Genomic DNA, 22,852 nt, shown 5'->3' with positions numbered 1-22,852 from the left:
ATCCGCGTATTTATGTACAACCGTGTTATTGTGTGCTTGTATATATTTATAATATATAAATATATATGTGTGTAGACACGCACAAACACACACATATATTTGTGTTTATAAATACAGATATGTGTGTGTGCATATAAATATATATATATATATATATATATATATATAATATATATATATATATATATATATATATATATATATATTATGGTATCATGAAAATTATTCGAAAACAATTAATCGAAAACAATTATTCGAAAACATTTATTCGAAAAACAGCTATTCGAATGGAAAGTTGTTCGAAAGAAAGTTATTCGAAAGGACAATTATACGAAATGATAAGTATTCGAAATGTTGTTTGAACCTTACTCTAATAAGCAATTGTTCAAATAGGCAAATAACTGTTTGAAATGTTTGTTTGAACGTTATCCGATTTTCTTAGTTCAAATGTTTGTTTGAACGTTATCCGATTATCTTAGTGGTAATAAACGTCGTGAAGGACATCAAGCACCAAGGACTTCATTTCTTCGGAATAATGCAGCCCTTCAGTGATGGCCGAATACATTTTAAGTGAAAAAGGCAAGCCTATGCTTAAAATCGATGGTTTCCTATTCGTGAAAGACAAGCAAGTTGGTAACAAGATATATTGGAAGTGCAATAAGTTCGCATCGTATTGCAAAAGCCGAACAATTACCAATGATGGTGAAGTGATTAAAGTTCCTCGTGAACATAACCATTCCGGTGATGCTGTCAATACAGAAGTGCGCAGTTTATGAACAAAGTGAAAAGTGATGCGAAAGAAAGCCGTGATTCTCCTCAGTATGTCATTTCTGCAGCTGCATCGCAATTAAGTGAAAGTGCCGCGCAAGCTTTACCATAAATAAGCTCTATAAAAAGAACTATTCACAACGTAAGACAAAAAGAAAGAGCAGGCTTAGCTAATCCAATCATAGACGGGAAATTGTTTAACAACTGACCAAACTAAAACTCATAAAGGGGAGCAGTTTTTGCTATATGATTCCGGCCATTACGATGTTAGAATGCTTATATTTGCAACTCAAAATAATTTGAGTCTACTAGAGAAGAGTGCAAATTTACAAGTGGACGGAACATTTAAAACTGTACCTCAGTTATTTGAACAATTATATACTGTACATGCTGTGAAGAATAATTACACCATTCCTGTCGTCTACGCCTTACTTCCAGATAAAAGGGCTGAAACTTATAGAAGATTATTAGCTCAAATTAAGTCTATGGTTCCAAATTTACAAGTTTCAACCATAACTTCAGACTTTGAACTTGCAGCTATAACTGCCGTTAAAGAAGAATTCAGCACAGCTTCTCATTATGGATGCCTTTTCCACTTAGGCCAGTGCTTGTATCGAAAGATATGTGATTGTGGTCTGAAAGTGAGATACGATACAGATTCCGAATTTGCTTTAAAAATTCGAATGCTGTTAGCCCTAGTCTTTGTCCCCGTTGACAAAGTTACTGAATCATTTGAAGCTTTACTAGATTCAGATATATATCCTCAAGATGTAAATCCTATTTTAGATTATTGAGAAGATCCATGGATTGGTCATCCTTCAAGACGTCATCGACGTAGTCCTATGTTTGAAATAAGTAAGTGGTCTTGTTTTGAGAGAGTCAATACTGATTTGCCTAGGACTAACAACGCACTTGAAGGATGGCACAGGGCTTTTTTTACAGCAAATGTCATCTCATCATCCAACAATATGGAAGTTCCTAGATGCTTTAAAAAAAGAGCAGGGTTTACAAGAAATTCACATTGCAAAAGTAAGAGCAGCAAGCACAAATATGATGAGTTCCAAGAAATATCGTGACTTGAATGAAAGGATAAAAAAGTTAGTGGCAACCTTTGAAGAGTACTCAGTATTAGAGTATTTGCGCGCTGTAGCGCATAACTTGCATTTATAAGTAAATCTGTTTTATCATGAATCTATTTTAATAGTTTTAGTAATAACATTCATACTTAAAAGATTTCCTCCTTTTTGGTATTTTTACACATTTGTTTAAATAAAGAATTTTACATTTCGAATAATTACCATTTCGTATAATTGTCCTTTCGAATAACTTTCTTTCGAACAATTTTCCATTCGAATAATTGTTTTTCGAATAGCTGTTTTCGAATAATTGTTTTCGAACAATGTTCACATAATCATATATATATATATATATATATATATGTATATATATATATATATATTTATATATGTATAATATATATACATATATATTAATCTTATATAAATATATATATGTATATATAGATATATATATATATATATATATATATATATATATAATATATATATATTATATATATATAATAATACGCTAATAGATACAGCCTAGATACTTGGTTATTCTGAAAGATCGTATTCTAGAGGGGTGCGTTTAGGAATTTGGTTTTGAAATCATAAAATTTCAGTAGGCCTATGCCATTCAAATCAGCAACCAAATTCAAATTACCTGACTGCTTGCAACATTAGAAGAGAACGCCGTTTTCTTAATGTTGTGAATTCATCCGTTATAGAACGTAACCATTTTCTTACTCAGTATTAGAGTATTTGCGCATAACTTGCATTTATAAGTAAATCTGTTTTATCATGAATCTATTTTAATAGTTTTAGTAATAACATTCATACTTAAAAGATTTCATCCTTTTTGGTATTTTTAACACGATTTGTTTAAAATAAAGAATTTTACATTTCGAATAATTACCATTTCGTATAATTGTCCTTTCGAATAACTTTCTTTCGAACAATTTTCCATTCGAATAATTGTTTTTCGAATAACTGTTTTCGAATAATTGTTTTCGAACAATGTTCACATAATCATATATATAATATATCTATATATTATATATATATTATATATATATAGTATATATATTATTATATATATAATATAATACTATATATGTATATAATATATATATACATATAATTATATATTTATATATTATATATTATATTATATATTATATATTTTTATGTGTGTGTGTGTGTCTGTGTGTGTGCGTGCGGTTGCGCACGCGCGTTCAATGTAAGTGAGTCAAAGGGTGAACAAACTGCATATGAATTCATGAGAACTTGAAGCTGAATTTTATCATTCAGTCATACTCCGTCCCTTTTCGTACGAATATATTCAATTCACATCGATTCCTTAGGTATATGTACACTTCACAGACGCTGACAAAATCTTCTTGAAAAATGTATATCGCATCATTTCAATTCTAAAGGCAATATACAGGGTAATTATGCTCAGTAATGGTTTCTTGATGATGAGGACTTCTTTACATAAGTTCCGAGTTCGAACAGCATCATTCAAGCCATATGATATTGCTCACGAGAAGACACACACACACACACACACACACACACACACACATATATCTATATATATGAATTTTTATCATATCACCGTGATTCATATACGTGCATTAAGCTACAAATGTCCAATTCGCTCTACCTCGGAATTATCGGATTTTCATATATGCTAACCGAAGGGGAATTTTTTAGTTGATAATAATCTTGTTCTCGCGTGGATTCGAACCAGCGCACATATGAGAAATTAGGACTCCAGGGTAGTTGCGGGTTACTGAAGCACAGCCACGAGAGTTAAAAAAAAAAACTACTACTTTGGTCCTTTATAACAATGGAAATATTCAACCGACAGGGATGAAGCTCTGGCTTCAGAGCTTTCCCACTACGGTCTCTAATCGTGCCCAATTTCATCGAAATGCGTTAAGGTTCCAGAGATCCAGATATCGATTTTTGACGTTCAGGGGAAGCGGTTAGGTATGGGCGGGAGGGTGACGGATCAAATACATCTCGAGAGCAATAACGCTAAAAGATACAGCCGAGATACTTAGATATTCTGAAAGATCGTATTCTAGAGGGGTGCGTTTAGGAATTTGGTTTTTGAAATAATGAAATTATAAAATTTCAGTAGGCCTATGCCATTCAAATCAGCAACCAAATTCAAATTACCTGACTGCTTGCAACATTAGAAGAGACGCCGTTTTCTTAATGTTGTGAATTCATCCGTTATAGAACGTAACAATTTTCTTACTTTTAATCTAGGTGAGAATCAAATGTCTCTCATTTCTCCATTACTATATTTCAATTAACAAGCTTCTTTTCTCAACCATTTTTGTATCTACGGACGCCATTATCCTCTTGAACTGGTGTCATGAATGATCATCATCAATCTTGAGAGGTCTGCTGTAGGGAGAGGATGCGACTGACAGAGCACACAGAGTTCGACAAGTGTCAAGTTATCCTCTTCATTTACGCGAACCAAAGGTTTGTTAAGTCAAGTTTTTTAAGTCTAATTTAACATATTTCTCGAAGAGCGTTAATGGCAGTTTTTTTGAGCAACGAATTCCCTGCATTTCAGCGTGAAAACCCGTCTTTCTGGAGTATCCAAACGGCTTTGCATTCCCAAGTTGAGAAATCTGTTATGATTGGTGTTTTTACATCTGTCTCATCTGTTCTAATTGGTGCTTTTACATCTGTTTATCAATAAAATTTTACGTTCCTTATTGTGGCTCCCTGTGAGTGAAATAGTATTTATAGGTAATTTTTTTTTTGTAGACACCCGGTTATTGGGCCTATTGCAAAATATCAGTGAGATGCTTTGCAAGGCTACGACAGGTCTCACTGCCGCAGCCTTGGAAAGTTGATTCCTTCCATTTTTCGATCCTGAAAGCATAGAACGAAGTTTATTTTCTCAATTCCACTTCGATCTGAGGTCATTTGTTTCTGATATTGTGGCACTGGGTTCAATTTCCTTCTTTCTTTTCGTTATAGGTATAAAATCCGAAGATTTGGGGTAGTGTATTGTAGTACTATCAAGTTTCCATGGTTCCTTAATCTCAGGTCTATTACCGTCTAGCAAGAGGTTTTTTTATCCAATGTTCTTTTTAAATTTCTCTTAGGACTAACCAACCAAGAGCCAATTTAATGAAAAAAAAACTCTAATCAAGATAAGGGATGTCAAGGAAAAAACCCGATGACGTGTACGGAGCATAAAATACAGCCTTACGAAACGTCAAAGCTGTTTTTCTTTTTTCATATTTACCGTTTTTTTATGGTATTTTTACGTTGCATGGAACCAGTGGTTATTCAGCAGCGGGACCAACGACTTTACGTGACTTCCGAACCACTTCGAGAGTGAATTTCTATCACCAGAAATACACATCTCTGACGCCTGAATGGAATGCCCGAGAATCGAACTTGTGGCCATCGAGGTGGCAGGCCAACACCAAGCCGACCACGCAACTGAGGCGCTTCTTTTTTTTTCCTTATTTCCGTGTATATGTAAAACTTGTTCATCCATGTATTCAAGAAATCCAAATGATGAACCTAGAAGAGGACGGGATCATGTACCGGAACAGTAGCTGGCATTACCGTATTATGGAAATAATCTCTGCCGGCCCTTCGACTAAAGTTGCTCTCTCTCTCTCTCTCTCTCTCTCTCTCTCATACTACAACACTGACGATGTTTTCTCTAACAAGCTTTATTCCTTCACTTAAACTGTGTAAGGAAATAATGTAGCTTCCCTTGATTATTGCTAAATTGCCTGATTAGAGAGGTATTATTATATTATAGTACTTTTCCTCTTGTTCAGCAAATATATATTAATAATAGAAGAGTAGAAGAAGGCTTTATATTGTGTATGAAAAAGGGAAATCCCCTTCCACGCTCAAAAAAAAAAGAGAGAGAGAGAGAGAGAGAGAGAGAGAGAGAGAGAGAGAGAGAGAGAACAGATAAAAAACCAATGAGTATTTCACATATGATGGAGACCCTCTAAAGGCATCATAGTATTAAACCAGTCCTGTAAGAAAGTATGCTAATATATGTCCGAATATATGGAAATATTTGATAATCAAGTACGCTGACCTATTCCACCTACCACGGGTGGCGACTAGGCCTAGCCTAGCCTAGCCTAGTCTAGATCTTGGACCCTGGAACCCCACAGTTCGTAAGTGCACTAATAATGTGATCTATTCAACTCTTATCTGTAGTACATAATTTAATTTCATTTTTTCCTTTTAATACATCAACCGCCAAGATAGTAGAGCCCAGTCACCTGACTTTGGCTTTATATGTATGCATGATGTATATATATATATATTATTATATATATATATATAATATATATATTATATATATATGTATATATATATATATATATATATATGTGTGTGTGTGTGTGTGTGTGTGTGTGTGTGAACTTCCAAGTACATGCGTCAGTGTTCAGTTTCGACCAAGCTTAGACCTCACACGAATGAATGAGTTCATTAGAAGGAAAGAGTCGATATATATATGAGAAGGCGCCCGTGCCAGCCAATCCTACGGGATACATAGGATCAGAAAAAGATTAGGACTGACTTAACCCTTTAAGAACAGAGTGCAATTTGGAGTTTAGCAGCCAGAGGCTCGAGGGTCAAAAGGTAAGAACTATATCATTCTCGATTACGTTAACCGTTTATTAACTACTTACAGAGCTTCCACTTTCGCCGGTATAGTTTCGAACTTTTGTTATAACAGGTTTTCAGAAACTTTCAATCTCGTAAAAGGTTGAATGATGTAAAAGCTTTTTAACATCCGTGTCATGAGCTAGAGCAAATTTCCTATTACTTCTTATGTTTCTGCTGATACTGACTTTAAATTCTGTTGCTGATAGTCGACTGCTGTTAATTATGATACAAGACTATCAGTCGCTTCTATGGACACAAGGGAATGTTATTAACACTTATTAATTCGCTTATTTTAACCTGAACATCCGATATACTGTATATATATTATATTATATATATTTATATTAATATTATATATATATATATATATATATTTATATAATATTATATATTATATATATATAATATATCACATCTCGTTGGCGAGTGGTATACCACCACCCAGACCACAGTGAAAATATGTCTGTGATTTTCTTTTGTTTACTTGCATCCTGCTTACAAAAATAGACACTACTTTTACAACTAAATTTGGTTGCTATTTTGGAATAACATTTACTGAATACCAATATTCCATTCTGAAACAGAGTAATGGAGGGACACGGCAGCCTGAGCCATTTACCCTTATGTACGAAACTTCTAAGCCCTCCCAAAGCGGCTAAGGAAGAGGCAACGGTGACATCGAAAGTATCCTGATTTACGAACTGAGGAACAACAATGAAAAAGCAATTACGACCGACTCCGCTGTCTCATTCGGCGGGGACCGAGAAGTCTATAGTATAGTAGAAGGGCCAACAACTCCCCAGCGTTAATGATTCAAGCGCGAACGCTGCAATCAATTCGGAACTGACTCTAGGGATGCCAATAATACCAACGCCATTGGAATAAGACAAAAGCTTTCGTTCGAATAAGAGTCGGTTAATTCCGGGGACCAGAATAACAACGACGAGGAGGATGTGGAGGAGGAGGAGGAGGAGGAGGAGGAGGAAGCTTCGATTCTCAGAAGAATACCTCGATTCTCGTTCGCTCAGGAATGATTAAAAAAAAAAAGGGGGGGGGGGGCACCATAGACGATTCATTGCGAGAGAAACCTTCACTAGAGACATGCATATATGAGAAAGAAATTGGAACTCTCCAATAACACCAATTTGTAATTTGCTCTGTTAATTTTCCCTCCAATCCTGGTAACGCCCAGAAAGAATAAACCGTGAAAAAAAAAAGTCCAATGATTTTCAGTTTAAAGAGACACGTAGAGCACACAATTCAACGGACCCAAATTAAAGGGTTTGTTGATGGCAGCGAAAGCAAGTCTCATTTACGTTCCCAAACCACACATTTAAAAAAGATCAAACTGTGAGCCGAGCGAATGTTAACTCTGCAAGCCGAGTAGTCAAAAACGCGAGAAACAGGTTAGTTTAAATATCACAATTTCAAGATAAGAAGTGGATTAACACTTTAAAAAAATATGGGGTGTTCAGCCTGTACAACAACAAATCGCTATTGAGCATAAATGCATATAAATAATAAATAAGTTAGTAAGGAAACATGAAATATCATGAAATTGAAAAATATAAAAGAAAAAAATAAACTAACAAACTATATAAAATAAAATAATATAAAAATATATAAATAATAAGAGGATGAATTATTCTTGGAAGCCAAAGGTATCAACGTCTCATTCACGTCTCCTCCAAATTCAAACTTGCAAACTACACTCGTTTGAGCTTCCTTATATACATTTTAACCTTTTTTTTTTTTTTTACTCTTGTCGCCTACATATTCGATTATAGTTCAATTTTTACATTTGACTTTTGTATATTTTTTTTCTTTTGTTCCTTCTAAACTTCAGCTTTGAAGGAGAGACGGGGTACTGGATAATGCTACCTGAGTTTTCAGGTCAATTTGGGTTTCAAAGAAAGACTACGCAAGAATCAACCTAATAAAATAATAATAATGAAAAGAAAATAAAAAAAATACACCGTTCCCTTGAAGATATCGAACCCACGCACATCTGGTTTGGGTGCAGTAATTGGATCCAAATCTTGGCAGTGACAAGCGTAACTAAAGAGTGAAGAAATCGCAAAGTTCAGGGGTCATTGTAGCTGCTAAAAATGCATGCATTCATGCTTAGATACATACTCTCTCTCTCTCTCTCTCTCTCTCTCTCTCTCTCTCTCTCTCTCTCTCTCTCTCTCTCTCTCTCTTCTCTCTCATATATATATATATATATATATATATATATATATATATATATATATATATATATATCTATATATATATATATTACATGTATATATATCTATCTACGTATATATATATATATATTATATATATATATATATATATAATATATATATATACATAAATACATGAATGCGTTTTTGTGCCCGCGCAAACAAAAAAATGAAAATGTGTACATTAACGCATATCACCTCCAACAGCACATTTATTTGCGATAGTGCGACACAGTAAAGTCTGCGTTTATCAAAGCCGATGCAATTGGTGAGAAGCCTTTAACAGGATGTAAACAAAACGACGACACGTGTCTCAATTAAACACAAGCATCGATTTTCATCTCAGCGCTTTGTTTTTTCTTTTAAACAGATGATACATCTACATTCACCTTTGTAGAAGGCTGCTGTTGATGGCCTCAAATGAGATTTTTTTTTTTATTAACACCTAGTTCAGGACAAAGCATCCTCGATCAGAATGAGAAGGGGAGTAATCTCTTTCATCATGCGGCTGCTTATGAGACCTGGCAATGACGTTCTATTAACCATCGTTCCGAGTCTCATGCTAATGTGAGAATAAATGATAATTGATTGCCAGGATATATATATATATATATATATATATATATATATATATATACACACACACACACATTATACATTTGCGTCAATGGCTGCAGGTAACAAAGTAGGACTTAAACAACCTCTAAGAAATGATATTCAGAGAAGAGCAGAATCCAAGTATTTTTATAAACACTTCAGAGCCCATTTTGATGAAACGTGACGATCTGAAAAATGGAAAATTCTGCAGACTTAAAATTATGTATCAATGTTAACGATGACATTTGTCACTGAGCAATAAAAGTGGCTCAGGTAATATTCTGCAAACATTTACATTCATTTTACGTTTGTCAGCCGAAAGTTAAGTCTTTGCCTTGCTAAACATGTCCCGAAAAAAATATTTGAAAATCTTTATTTAGTTAGGATTATGGACGAGTACCAATCAAAATCAACTCTGAATTTCATTTTCGAACATAATCATCGCCTTCAATCAGGTTATACTCGATGGGTCATATGTACTACTCATCAGTCTTGAGTTTTAACACTTTACCGGTCCCATACCTCCGACACACAAGCGCGTTTTTGCACAACACAAAGCACACAAACACTTTTGCACACACAAAACCCACAGACACTATTTTGAACAGCACACACCACAAAAACACTTGTGCACAACACAAAACCCACAAAAAATCTTTTGCACAACACAAATACTCCAAACACTCTTTCGCAAAACAAAAAATCCCATAAAAACTATTGCACAAGACAAAACCCACAAACACTTTTGTACAACACAAATCACAAAACACTCTTTTGCACAACAAAAAATCCCATAAAAACTCTTTTGCACAACAAAAAATCCCATAAAAACTATTGCACAAGACAAAACCCACAAACACTTTTGCACAACAGAAATCACAAAACCCTCTTTTGCACAACAAAAAATCCCATAAAAACTTTTTTGCAAAACAAAAAAATCCCATAAAAACTCTTTTGCACAACACAAATCACCCAAATACTCTTTTGCCCCCCCAAAAAACCACACATCCTCTTTTGTAAAACACAACACCCATAAAAACGCTTTCGCACAAGATAATATCCACAAAAAACTCTTTAGCACACCACAAGACCACAAACACTCTTTTGCATAACACACACACACACACTAGCTTCCTTACTTGAGCATACCCCAAACATCATACCAAACACGACCCATAAAATTGAAATGCCACTTGCTTGGATACGGATCATTTTATCCGACTGAAAGCTTCATAATTCGAAGACGTTGCTTCAAGAGTGACTTGCATCATGAAAACTTCGATCTAATTGTAGCAGTGAACTTCTAGTCTCCTATGCCAAGGATATATGACCGATAATGATAATGGTTACTTTCAAGTGGCGTAACTATTACGTGGAACTGGGTTACAGTACATAATTACAGCTATAAAAACCCCGTTGACTGCGATCAATACAAAAGCAGACTCACAGACACACATAATTACACAAAGATACCTACAGTCACTAACACGCTATCAACTGGATACTTTAACGAGAACATTATGGCAAATAGCAAAGGTACCTCTATTTTACAGATTTCTCTCTATCTGTACAAACGTTCTTAATTAACGCAAAATAGGCACAAACACCGACCACCATACATACATACATACATACATGTTCATGAAGGAAGATCATCCATCTGTTTGTCTATCAGTTTTTTTGTTATAATTGCCTTATCATCGCAACTGGTTTCACGTGACTGAAGGAGATATCACCCTACCTTGGTACAAGACTGCAATTATTTTTATGTGACTGAAGGGATATCAGCCGAAGTTTAGTACAAGAAAAAACCATTAAACATAGATGTGTACGCTTGAATCGTTATTGGAGCCAAGTTCTTATCAAGCAAATTGATCAGTGTGAGTCGTAAAACTCAGCGTGACGTAGGGATTCAGATAAAAGTCGACTGCTGTCTGCGTCACCGCAACGCACCGAACTGCGTTGGCAAAACGCATAGTGTGAAAGAGGGAGACCGACCGTCTGTCTTTACATTAGCATGTCTGTCGAACTTGGCTAGTGTACGGACTGAATGAAATAATTTTGCAAATAAGATCAACTCCAGGTATAACGTTTGAGCTGCAAGAGATACATACTTAATATTTTAAGATGAAAACTTCCAAATGTGGCCCTCTAAGTGGCTTCAATGGCTCAAAGGTTAATGATTTTCCGAAGATCACCATGATCCTCATACTGAAAATAAAGACAATCAGGAGAATTCGTGTTCACAAGCACATCTACTTGAGTGGAAAATGGCTGGGTTATTTACTCTTCCAAATACTTGAATGGCGACTTCTTCAAAATTCCATCGGCTGGAACATTCAGAGATGTTAGCTGGGGAATGGCAGGAATCATGCACTGCTTTAGCAATTCTGTGATATTAACAGACGAAAAATTCATAAAATAAAAAAGAAATCTTCAAATTAATACAGCTATAACAAAATTTAAAAACAAAATCGTGAAAACGGCAGTTTGAATTGTTCTACTTGAGATTGTTATTACCTGCAAATGAATGATGCAACGACTTTGCAATACAATGAAGGATATGGGTTATGAAAGCTCAAATCGATTTCAACGACAGCCTGCCTTCATCGAGTAAATAATACGCTACTTTTTAAGATAGCTTCCAATAAGCTAGAGTAAACGATTTAGTGGCGACAAACGAGCGATTTTAGTAAATTTATGCTCGAGTAAAAAAAATTACAAAAATGCCTTAACTGACACACACACACACACATACAAACACACACACACACACACGTATATATATATATATATATATATATAGATAGATATATATATATATATATATATATATATATATATATATATATATATATATATAGATATATATATATAGATAGATATAATAATAATATATATATATATATATATATAGTATATATATATATATATATATATCTATATATATATATATATATATATATCTATATATATATATATATATATATATATATATATATATATATATCTATATATATATATATATATATATATATATATATATATATATATATATATATATCTATATATATATATATATATATATATATATATATATATATATAGATATATATATATATATATATATATATATATATATATATATATATATATATATATATATATATATATATATATATGATATATATATAGATATATATATATATATATATATATATATATATATATTTATATATATATATATATATATATATATATATATATATATATATATATAGATATATATACATACATCGAGCTACAAATGTCCTTTAATATCTAATCCGCTCTACCTCGAAATTAATATATTTTCATATATGCTTAACCGAGGGAGAATTTTTTAGGCGATAATAAAATTGTCGGCTCCCGGGCGCGAACCTTCGAAACCATACAACTCCAGGACAACAGTGAAGCTTTTACCCACACCACCACTGTCGTCCTGGAGTTGTATGGTTTCGAAGGTTCGCGCCCGGGAGCCGACAATTCTATTATCGCCTAAAAAATTCCCCTTCGGTCAAGCATATATGAAAATATATTAACTCCGAGGTAGAGCGAATTAGATATTAAAGGACATTTGTAGCTCGATGTATGTATATGAATCATCGTAATGTGATATGACTCATATATATATATATATATATATATATATATATATATATATTATATATATATATGTATATATATATAATATATATATATAATATATATATATATATATATATATATATATATATATATATATATATATATCTTACAAGTGTGTAATGTTAATGAATCACATATCATGTCTTGCTTGGAGACAAGCTGAGCTGTAAGGGCAGCTTTCTTGAGTAAAGGAATTTGAGTACGCAAGCAGTTTAACCGAGAGACTGCTCGCCCTGTCGTCAAGCGTGTACATTCGTTTGTACGGATGTTACAGGCCTAATGGTCCAAGGCACTTGTGAAAGTCACATTATTTTCGGTGAGCACAAAGAGGTCAGGTGGTACACGCCAAGTGTCGGGAGAGAAAGCCCCATCGTAAAGGTATGATACATTTTGTAAGACTTAGAAAACCGTTACCTTTGAAAAGAGAGAGAAGTGTGAAATACTTTTTTTACTTAGATACTTTGAAAAGAGTGATGTATGAAGTGTATCTTTTATCCATTATTATCTTTATTACAGATGGGTCCTAGTCCATGGCTAATTTAAGAGACGGGATTCTCTAACCGGACTAATATAATGAACTTATTGACATTTTGGGTCTGGGAGTGAATTCTTAGTCAGGAGGGTAGAATGTTAACTTACTGGTTTCTCTATGGGCAGATTTGGGTTTTCTGTCATTATGACTTGTTAATCATTTTGTTCTATTTCATATTCAACTGCTTTGGGTAATAAATAGTATATTTTTATACTTACGAGATCTTAATAGCCTAACGACATGGTTGCAGACAGAAGGCACCATCGACGACAGGTAAGGGTTTCTAATTTGTGTAGTTTAACGAAAGGGGGGGTGGTAAGATATATGTATATTTTATATTTTATATTATAATATATATTATATATTATTATAATTAATATTATATATATTTATATATATTTTTTATATAATATAATATATATAGATAATTCTATATATAATATATATCTAAAATAAATAATAAATAAATTAAAAGGCCCATAAAAACATGTTTGATGGGCCGTTTATCTTCATATTATACTGTTGTATTACAGTAAGAAAACATTCAAATATATATATATATATATATATATATATATATATATATATATGATTACTATCACACATATATATATATACATATATATGTGTGTTTTTTATATCCGCACAAGAGATAGAGAGGCCATATGTGATATATAAATTAGCCTTAAATAATTCTGAAATACGTAAAATTCAAAAACTTATTCTACCAATTACCATCAGCAGTTGTGGCCTACACTCCTCAACAAGTAATTCACAAACGCTGGAAACTCCTGCTACAAAACAAACCCTCAAAGTGTGGTGTAACGGAGAGCAACAATAAATTTCTTCTGGGAATGGAGAAGCGGAAGGTTCCAAACTTCCCAAAAATAATTCTTTGGCGGATTGTTTGAAGTCACATTTATTGTTTTCCGACCTGCAACATCTGGCGTAGACTATCGGAACCTTTCTCTTAATGGTTCGTGATTCATGTCTGCTGCTCGCTCAGCCACGCTCTCACAAAACGCTCCCCTTTTGCGAAAGATATTCCGTTTTTTATTTCCCCTTTCATGTTGGTCTGTTAACTGATGAGGAAGTAGCAAAGCACTTTAGGTGGAAGAAAGAACATAACAGCGAACTGACTAGAAAGAAGTTACACAAAATATATATATATATATATATATATATATATATATATATATATATGTATATATATGTATATATATATATACATATACATATATATATATATATATATATATATATATATATATATATATATATTGCTCTGGTAGTTCAAAGTAATGCCAGAGACTTTGAACTGCGTTGGTTCCGTGTAAAAATCCGGTTCAGGTCTGACAGACCTTCCAATGACACACGATACCATTGTCTTTACTTGCTAAAAAGTGAAACACTTAGCTCAAGTTTGGCCAGGTCCATGGTTAACTCCGCTCACCAGTCCATACACTGTTGAAAAGAATAACCGGCCCCTTCTGGTTCAGTTTTGAAATTAAATAAAGTCGCGTGCGACATAGCGGCAAAAGTACCATTAATAAAATCTTGATGCGTATATCCTGAGTACTAGTCCCTGTTACCTATAGGTTCGAAACCTGGCAAAGGCAGACAATTAACATGAAAAAAAATTCCCTTCTGTTGTAAATTATTCCCCTATTAAAGTTGATTCGATAAGAATAAGGTAGTTGTAGCTTAATATCTGTGTGAAAAGGGCACGCATGAATCAGTGATAAAACTATCATGCATACATATACATACATATATGCATATACACTCATGCACACACACACGCATACATATATACAACACATACAGTATACTCCAATATCTAAGGATGAATAGGCGACCACACTGTCAAGTGAAAGAAATTACCAAGATAGAGACGATAACGTACTTATCGGTCAAACACGCACAGGAACCTTCAAGAAGTGCCTAACAGCACTTGCAAAGGGACCTCTGCAAAGCACAAATTCATGATTTATTGAGGAATATTAGGGAGAACGTGCATGAATGTCTTTCAGAACTAGGTTAAACCTCGGTATTATGACTCTGACTGACTGTTTTCGCTAAAATGGCATCGGCAGGTAAACCTCAGTTGTTTCCTCAGCGTCAGGTATCTTTATTCAGTAATGGACGCGTTGATACGTTTACGAGCAATAAACTGTTAACTTCTAAACTTGCACGCAACATAGAGCAATTTATTTCGCATACTGTGCAATAAGGTAGCTTTGGCCAGTCCACTCAAGCCAAACGAGTCCCAGAGAAAGATAATTATAAAAAAAATCAAATCATCAAAGAGTTACTGCGCTTAGAAATATCAAAGCTTTAAAAACTCAGTTGTCAATGCTAGGCTAATGTGAGGAAACGGGGTATTTCTAACTTACCGTGAAGTAGCTGTTAGCGACACTCAAACATGAAAGACGAACCTGAGAACTAAGTCACTACTCATATCAAACATTTACTGTAATTTTACGCAAAAGTTCTTACAACTTTAAGAACTGCCAAGTTTAATACACGTGGTAATAACCACTTAAGAAATAAATAAAAATAAAAGTTTTATAAAATCTAAAGGCATAATCGTTAAAAAATCTTTTTACATCTGACGTAGCATAAACATATGTGAGCATAAATTCTATATAACTTAAGTACAATATGAGCGCAACGTCATGAATCATAAGTAATCGTAATATTATTTATATAATAATTCAAACGAAAAACACAAACTTTTTTTTATTATTTATACAATAATTCAAACGAACAGCACAAACTTTCTTTAGGAAATAAATGCCAAAAATATCTGTCATAAAATCAAATAGAATATCTGTCCTAAAATTAAATAGAGTATCTACCAGAAAATCAAATAGAATCTCTATCATAAAACCAAATAGCCAAACGAGAGCACAGTCTGCTTTTCAAAACATAAGTGAAATTACATCCAAAGTTGACGACGGTCATAAGAGTAAAACTGCAGCATTAAACTGTGACCGGAAAACGATTTGTCTTTTTATATCTTAGAAACTTCGGGGCTTCTGATGTGGAATCCCGCACCGAAAGAGGCCAGCAATTATTCTATCTCCTTATCTCAGGGTTTAATGATCCTTCAGTCATCGATCAATTGCAAGGTCGGCTGATAAGTAACTCGGGAGCTCTCCTCCTCATTGCACTCACTGCGGCACAGATGTTCCAGAAACCATTCAGTTCTCAATCTAGGTTCTATTCATAACCAACGGCCTCCTTCATGACACAGCAAGATGTCGACACTTTATTACTCATTCACAAAATAAATTTACAATGCGAATAGTAACATCTCCACACCATTATTGCAATGGAATTCAAAGTGTAAGTGAAAAGTATTAATTTTTAAGCCTTTTCTTTTTGTCACACCCAGTTATTTCGTTCATGAATTGCAGATTAAATTCATCATATATGTAGCAAAGCCTACGAACCTGTATGTTTCAATGACTCCATCAAAATATTTACAATGTAATCATGCTTTTATAACCACGAATTCACTTATTCATCACACGTCTCTTGCGGTTAAATGTCTTCACTCCGTGTTTTGTAGCTTATATTATTCCCATTTTGTTTTGTGTGTGTGTGTGTGTGTGTGTGTGTGTGTAGGGGGGGGGGGGGTGATTTTGAACACCTATGACAAAATTCCGTCTTAATTAGGGAAACGCAAGCATAAATTCCAATGGTCTGATACGGCAAGCTTAAAAGTGATCTACGGTAGGAACCTATACGATGACGTAAGCTACAGCAAAATCCCACATACTCATTATGGCAAGTATAAACTTACACTAGCGTAAGGACGCAAATGCTTCATTAAGGCAAGACATACACCATTGGCAAGCTCCTCCTCCTCCTCCTCCTCCTCCTCATCATCATCATCATCATCATCATCATCATCATCATCATCATCATCGCCTCCAACGCCACTTGGCATGTAAGGCATTTGTGAATTTCAACCACTAATATCTTTCCCGTGCTTTATCTTCCACAAATCTCCACTCATCTCCAGCCTCCTTCCCATAGTTCTCATCCAAGTAAAACGGGGTCTTCATTAAGCAAACTACAAGGTATAATTGCAGCTTAAGTTGTCATAACTTTTGGTTAACTCGTGCCTTCATTTACAAAGGTTTCACTGAAGTTTGAGTCAAGTTTGCGAGACTCCTTATCTGAAAGAAGGAACAGTCATTAGGGTGCATCTTTCTTTTTAGAATATAGGACTCGTTAGGTTTATCCATGCTACAGTTAGGCTGTGGTCCATTTTCTCGTCTGAATACATTAAATGCTAAGCGTCTTGTACATCTCATACGAACGTCAATTGTTTACTTATTTATACAGCTCTCACAATAAACAAGGCGGTAAAATTAAAATTTCATGTGTAAATAACCATAAACATATTGTCAGTGTATTACTTAATTTAAAATATTGCAAGCACACATTGTCAGGGCTATATTTTTATTGCAGGCAGCAATTATTTATCTTTTAAAGTATATTTTTCCTCTTTATATGTTTACGAGCTGCTGAGTCTTTCCTATAAATGAAAGATTTCTATACGCTTTATCTAATTATCATAATAATGACAGCTATTTATTTTGGAATTTTAGTGATGTTTAACTTTATGAATACATGTTAACAAATTTCCGTGAATTTCTATAAAGCAATCCCCCATTTAAGCATTTTTTGAAAACAGAAACATATCATCCTATTTCACTGTTCTCTTAACGGTATCAGATATTTATTGCTAGTATGCGTAAATTCATAATGTAATTCACAAAATATTCTCTAGTAATATTCTAGCTTCATCCCACATGATATAAATTATGAACTCAAGGCTAAAACATTCATTAATGACTGTTAGAACACATTATTTGTTACTGAACAAAACAAGCAAAATGTCAATGTATTCTAAAAAGGCACTTAATTTTGAAGTAAATGTGGTGATACACATTTGGGAAATAATAATAACGAAAACAAGGAGTAGAAAATGAAAAGTAACGTTAATATCAAAGATAACGTATTATAATCATGCACACAACTGAAATTTAGTAATCAAAAGTATTCTGAAAGTACATTTTAGGAACACATAGCAAATAAGTACAACTACAGATTTTCCCATCATCCCTGAGTAACCCACCATAGTTAATGGAAAGCCCATTAAATAACACTCAGAATAAAATGCAATAATATTGAAGTTTCTAGCAGTGAAATTCTAATGAGCTAGTTATTTTGAAGTTGGTGGGAACTATGCCAGTAGTTCAAGGGCCTCAGGTAATGGCCAAAGTTTTCCCAGTAACTTCTCTCATTAACCAGACAAGTTTTGTAGTCTGTGAACAGATGTTCTACCGAACCAAAATAAAAACAAAAACTGCAGTCATTCGCTCAGTTCTTGAAACCGTGCGAATTTCGCGAGGGAAAACTTACGTATTTGAGGAAAATAAAGGGTTTCAAGGGATTTCGATAGTGGCAAAAAATAAGGGACGAAGACAGAGTCCCAATATTTGCTGGCTTTGCTCTCCGTCGTATTGGAATCTCGTTTCATAAATATTCCTTTAAAGTAGTAAAACTACGGAACAAGAAACAAAATAGAAAAAAGTATTCTTTTTTACCGCATAAATAAATATGCTCCGGACAATCAATGAGTAATGGATCTTAATAAAAAAACAAACATCGGAGTTTCTCAAAAAAAACAAACTCAAATGACATAAATACAGCTTGCATACGCGCGCGCGCACACACACACACACACACACACACACACACACATATATATATATATATATATATATATATATATATATATATATATATATATGTGTGTGTGTTGTGTGTGTGTGTGTGTGTAAAAATAACGCTGGGAAAAAATATATACATATGTATATATATATATATATATATATATATATATATATATATATATATATATATATATGCATGTATGAATGTGTGTATATGGGTTTCAGAATAAGAGGCGCAAAATCAGAAATTAACTATTTTATCATACCAAAAACCTTAAAATCTATCTGATCTTAATGGTCTATGAACGAAGAGGTATATATTCGTATATCATGAATTACTCTTATTCATGAACAGTATTAAACAGTTAATTTCTAAAAGATCTTCAATTACATAAATCTAAATTCATACAACATTGTCAGTTTTCCGCCTACCGTAAGTTCCGTTGTTCAAATATGTGAATCGTTTAATCCATGGATATAGTGATCAGCTTTGATTAACAAAAGCCATAAATCCCTACGCATAAAGATAAATGGCACAGATAATCCCGTTATTAGCTATCCGAATAAAATTATCTGATCCTTTTATTGAACTATCATACGGAGAATATCTAATATTTCATATAAAAGGATCATGAGTTTTATTATAATCTAGGAGTGGCAATTCCGGGTACATATAAAAAAAGATAAATATTAGTTCGTTTGTCATAAGTCATTCATTTGTTTAAAATCTACTTTAACAACGAAGAAACATCCAAATAACTAACGTTGGTTGTAAACTGAACACAACATCAATAGGGTTCATTACACTATTGTGTATTTCACTGTGGACAATAAAATGTTTGTCTCCATTGGAAGTCATGCAACGAGTTATCCTATCCATGTAAAAATAAATGCATTCGGTAGAATACAAAAACCTTGTTCTTAAAATAACATAAATAGTCGTCTGACCTTGTTCACTTTATTTAATGCATACATATAACTACGCAAGCCATTCATAACTAACTGAGCGAATGACAGGCGTTAACAAAGTCAAACCACCTATACATATGTTGAAAGCAACTGTCATTACCGCAGTTATCAATCACTCTGAAGGTCCTGGATTGAAAGGCTGTCTTTGTTTTAGAACCATCATAATGGGGCAATTCAGATGACATTCATAGCCATATTTTTCCATGAAAAATGAAGCAGGCAGGAGCTATTCTATATAAGGCTTTGCGTCATTTATCAAGTAATACCCAACTGCTGTGCACCCAACTGTATGAAGGTTAAATATGATACACAATAGGAAAAAAAACATTCAAAATAAAGTTTTTGACACCAACATAAGCACCGGATGCACAAAATAGCAAGATAAATAGTAATCATTAAATATGAAGACCAAAACAGCCTATTTAAATACTTGGGGTTTGAAATAACTATCTATATTGTTAATACTACGATAACTATTTATATTGTTAATACTACGATTTCAGCAACACAACTCCTTTCGCAGTAATCTAAATGTGACAAGCGTGGCAAAAAATTATAACTTATTGCCGTAATAAGTTCATATGTTTGCCTTATAATAATACACCTTTAACATTGATTATTGAGTGGGTTGATGGTTCCCTCTCATATTGCGACGCCAGTTGGATGAAATTCACCTCAATACTATTTATGACGCTTCCTCTATCTTAGTTATATTACCTTTTCAAGCATAAACATTTCATATAAGCTGGAATGCTGGTATAGTGGTTATTGTCGTGTAATGCCACTCAGATGTCGCGGGTTCACGCTCCCCCAGACCAATGAAAAATCACTGGTTTTGTATCCTGATCGGTTACTGCTGCAGTGTGGGGTCTGCGGTGGGAGGTTGAAACCAAAATTCTTTGGAAGCTTGAATTTCAGGTCAATGGCCGCTGTGTGCTTGTTCCACGTGAAAAGGTTTCATCTACTGAAATAATAATAATTTCTTCCAAGAGCGCACGTTCCCATGCTCATGGTAAAATGCAACACTGCAACCACAAGTGACATCTGGGATTATGACACTTAGCTTTCGTTTGTCATGAATGCAACATTCCCAGTTGGATTTAGCAATTCCAAGCATTCTCATAGACATAATATTCTTGTTCAAGTAAAATCCTGATTATCCCTTGCTCACTGCTTACATCTAAATTATTATCAAGGATTCGTATCATGCTTTATATTTTTTCCATAAAAATATCTATTCAATATTGCTGCAGAGGTAACACGTGCTGATATTCCGTTATTTGAGTTCAATGTCACTTAACAACGGCAGAGCTTAAGACATGAAATTAATTTAAGAGAAGGTTGTAATATTATCGTTTGTCCAACAGTCAATAATATTCATTCTTATATCCCTGTATTAGCATCTCTTACTCTTTCCTTTGCTTTCATTTTCTCTGTACTTTTAACCATTTAGGGCGTTAAATTAATCTTTATAATTGGACCCCCTTGCGTTTTATAATCATCTGAAAATTACTGATACCTTTATTTCAACCCCTTTTTCAAAAGAATCGGAGGAGAATGAACTTCATCGATGAATGACGAGAGAAAATAAAACTTGTGAATCATTAAAGGCTACATTTAACTAGCACATCAAAACGTCCTAAATTATCTGGTGAACTACAATTAAAATATTTACTATATTACAGCGTTGGTGTTATAAGGTATACCATAATGTATACCATAATTTATGAAACGAAGGAAATTAAGTGTGGAATAATATTAATTTAAGTTCTAATTTCGAACGCAAGTTTTAAAAGAAATAAAGAATTGAGTTCAGAGTGTAGGTTCAATATTTGTAGCATTTTATATTTCACGAAGTTCTGTGTACATAAAATATTTTATATCCAACGGAATAAGAAAAGATGGTCGGGGAGCTCTTACATATTTATTCGGAAAAACTCTTTTCTGTCTGAGTTCTGACAGTTTTCTGTTTGAACATTTATTTTCTATTTCTTACACATACACGCATTTATATATATATATATATATATATATATATATATATATATATATATATATATATATATATGAATAATTATCACATGACCGTGATTCATATAATTTATTCGAGCTACAAATGTCCTTTAACATCTAATTCGCTCTACCTCGGAATTGATATATTTTTCATATAATGTACCGAAAGGGAATTTTTAGTTGATAATAATTTTCGTCCCTCATGGGATCGAACCACCGTCCAACGGACAGGAACGAAATCAGGACCGACAGTGAAGGTCCTGATTTCGTTCCTGTCCGTTGGACGGTGGTTCGATCCCATGAGGGGACGAAATTATTATCAATTGAAAATTCCCCTTCGGTACATATATGAAAATATATCATTTCCGAGGTAGACCGAATTAGATATTAAAGGACATTTGTAGCTCGAATGATATGATATATATATATATAATATATATATATATATATATATATATATGATATATATATATATATATAGATATTATATAATTCTATAATGATATATATATATATGTCTAAGATATATTATAGGTATATATATATAGAATTATA

General features: G+C 33.4%; 1 protein-coding gene across 1 annotated transcript in view; it reads right to left on the bottom strand.

Annotated features, from left to right (window-relative positions):
• The window catches only part of LOC135195289 (basic proline-rich protein-like), a 123,543-nt gene that overhangs the window by 62,705 nt on the left and 37,986 nt on the right, over window positions 1-22,852 (bottom strand). The window contains exon 4 of the mRNA XM_064221547.1: window positions 17,371-17,509. Coding sequence (XP_064077617.1) covers window positions 17,371-17,509 — 139 coding nt within the window. The remainder of the gene's footprint in view (window positions 1-17,370; window positions 17,510-22,852) is intronic.

The sequence above is a fragment of the Macrobrachium nipponense genome, chromosome 16, assembly GCF_015104395.2.
Source record: "Macrobrachium nipponense isolate FS-2020 chromosome 16, ASM1510439v2, whole genome shotgun sequence".
NCBI lineage: Eukaryota > Metazoa > Arthropoda > Malacostraca > Decapoda > Palaemonidae > Macrobrachium > Macrobrachium nipponense.
Note: the sequence above shows the minus strand (reverse complement) of the source record. Positions and strands in the feature narration are given on the sequence as shown.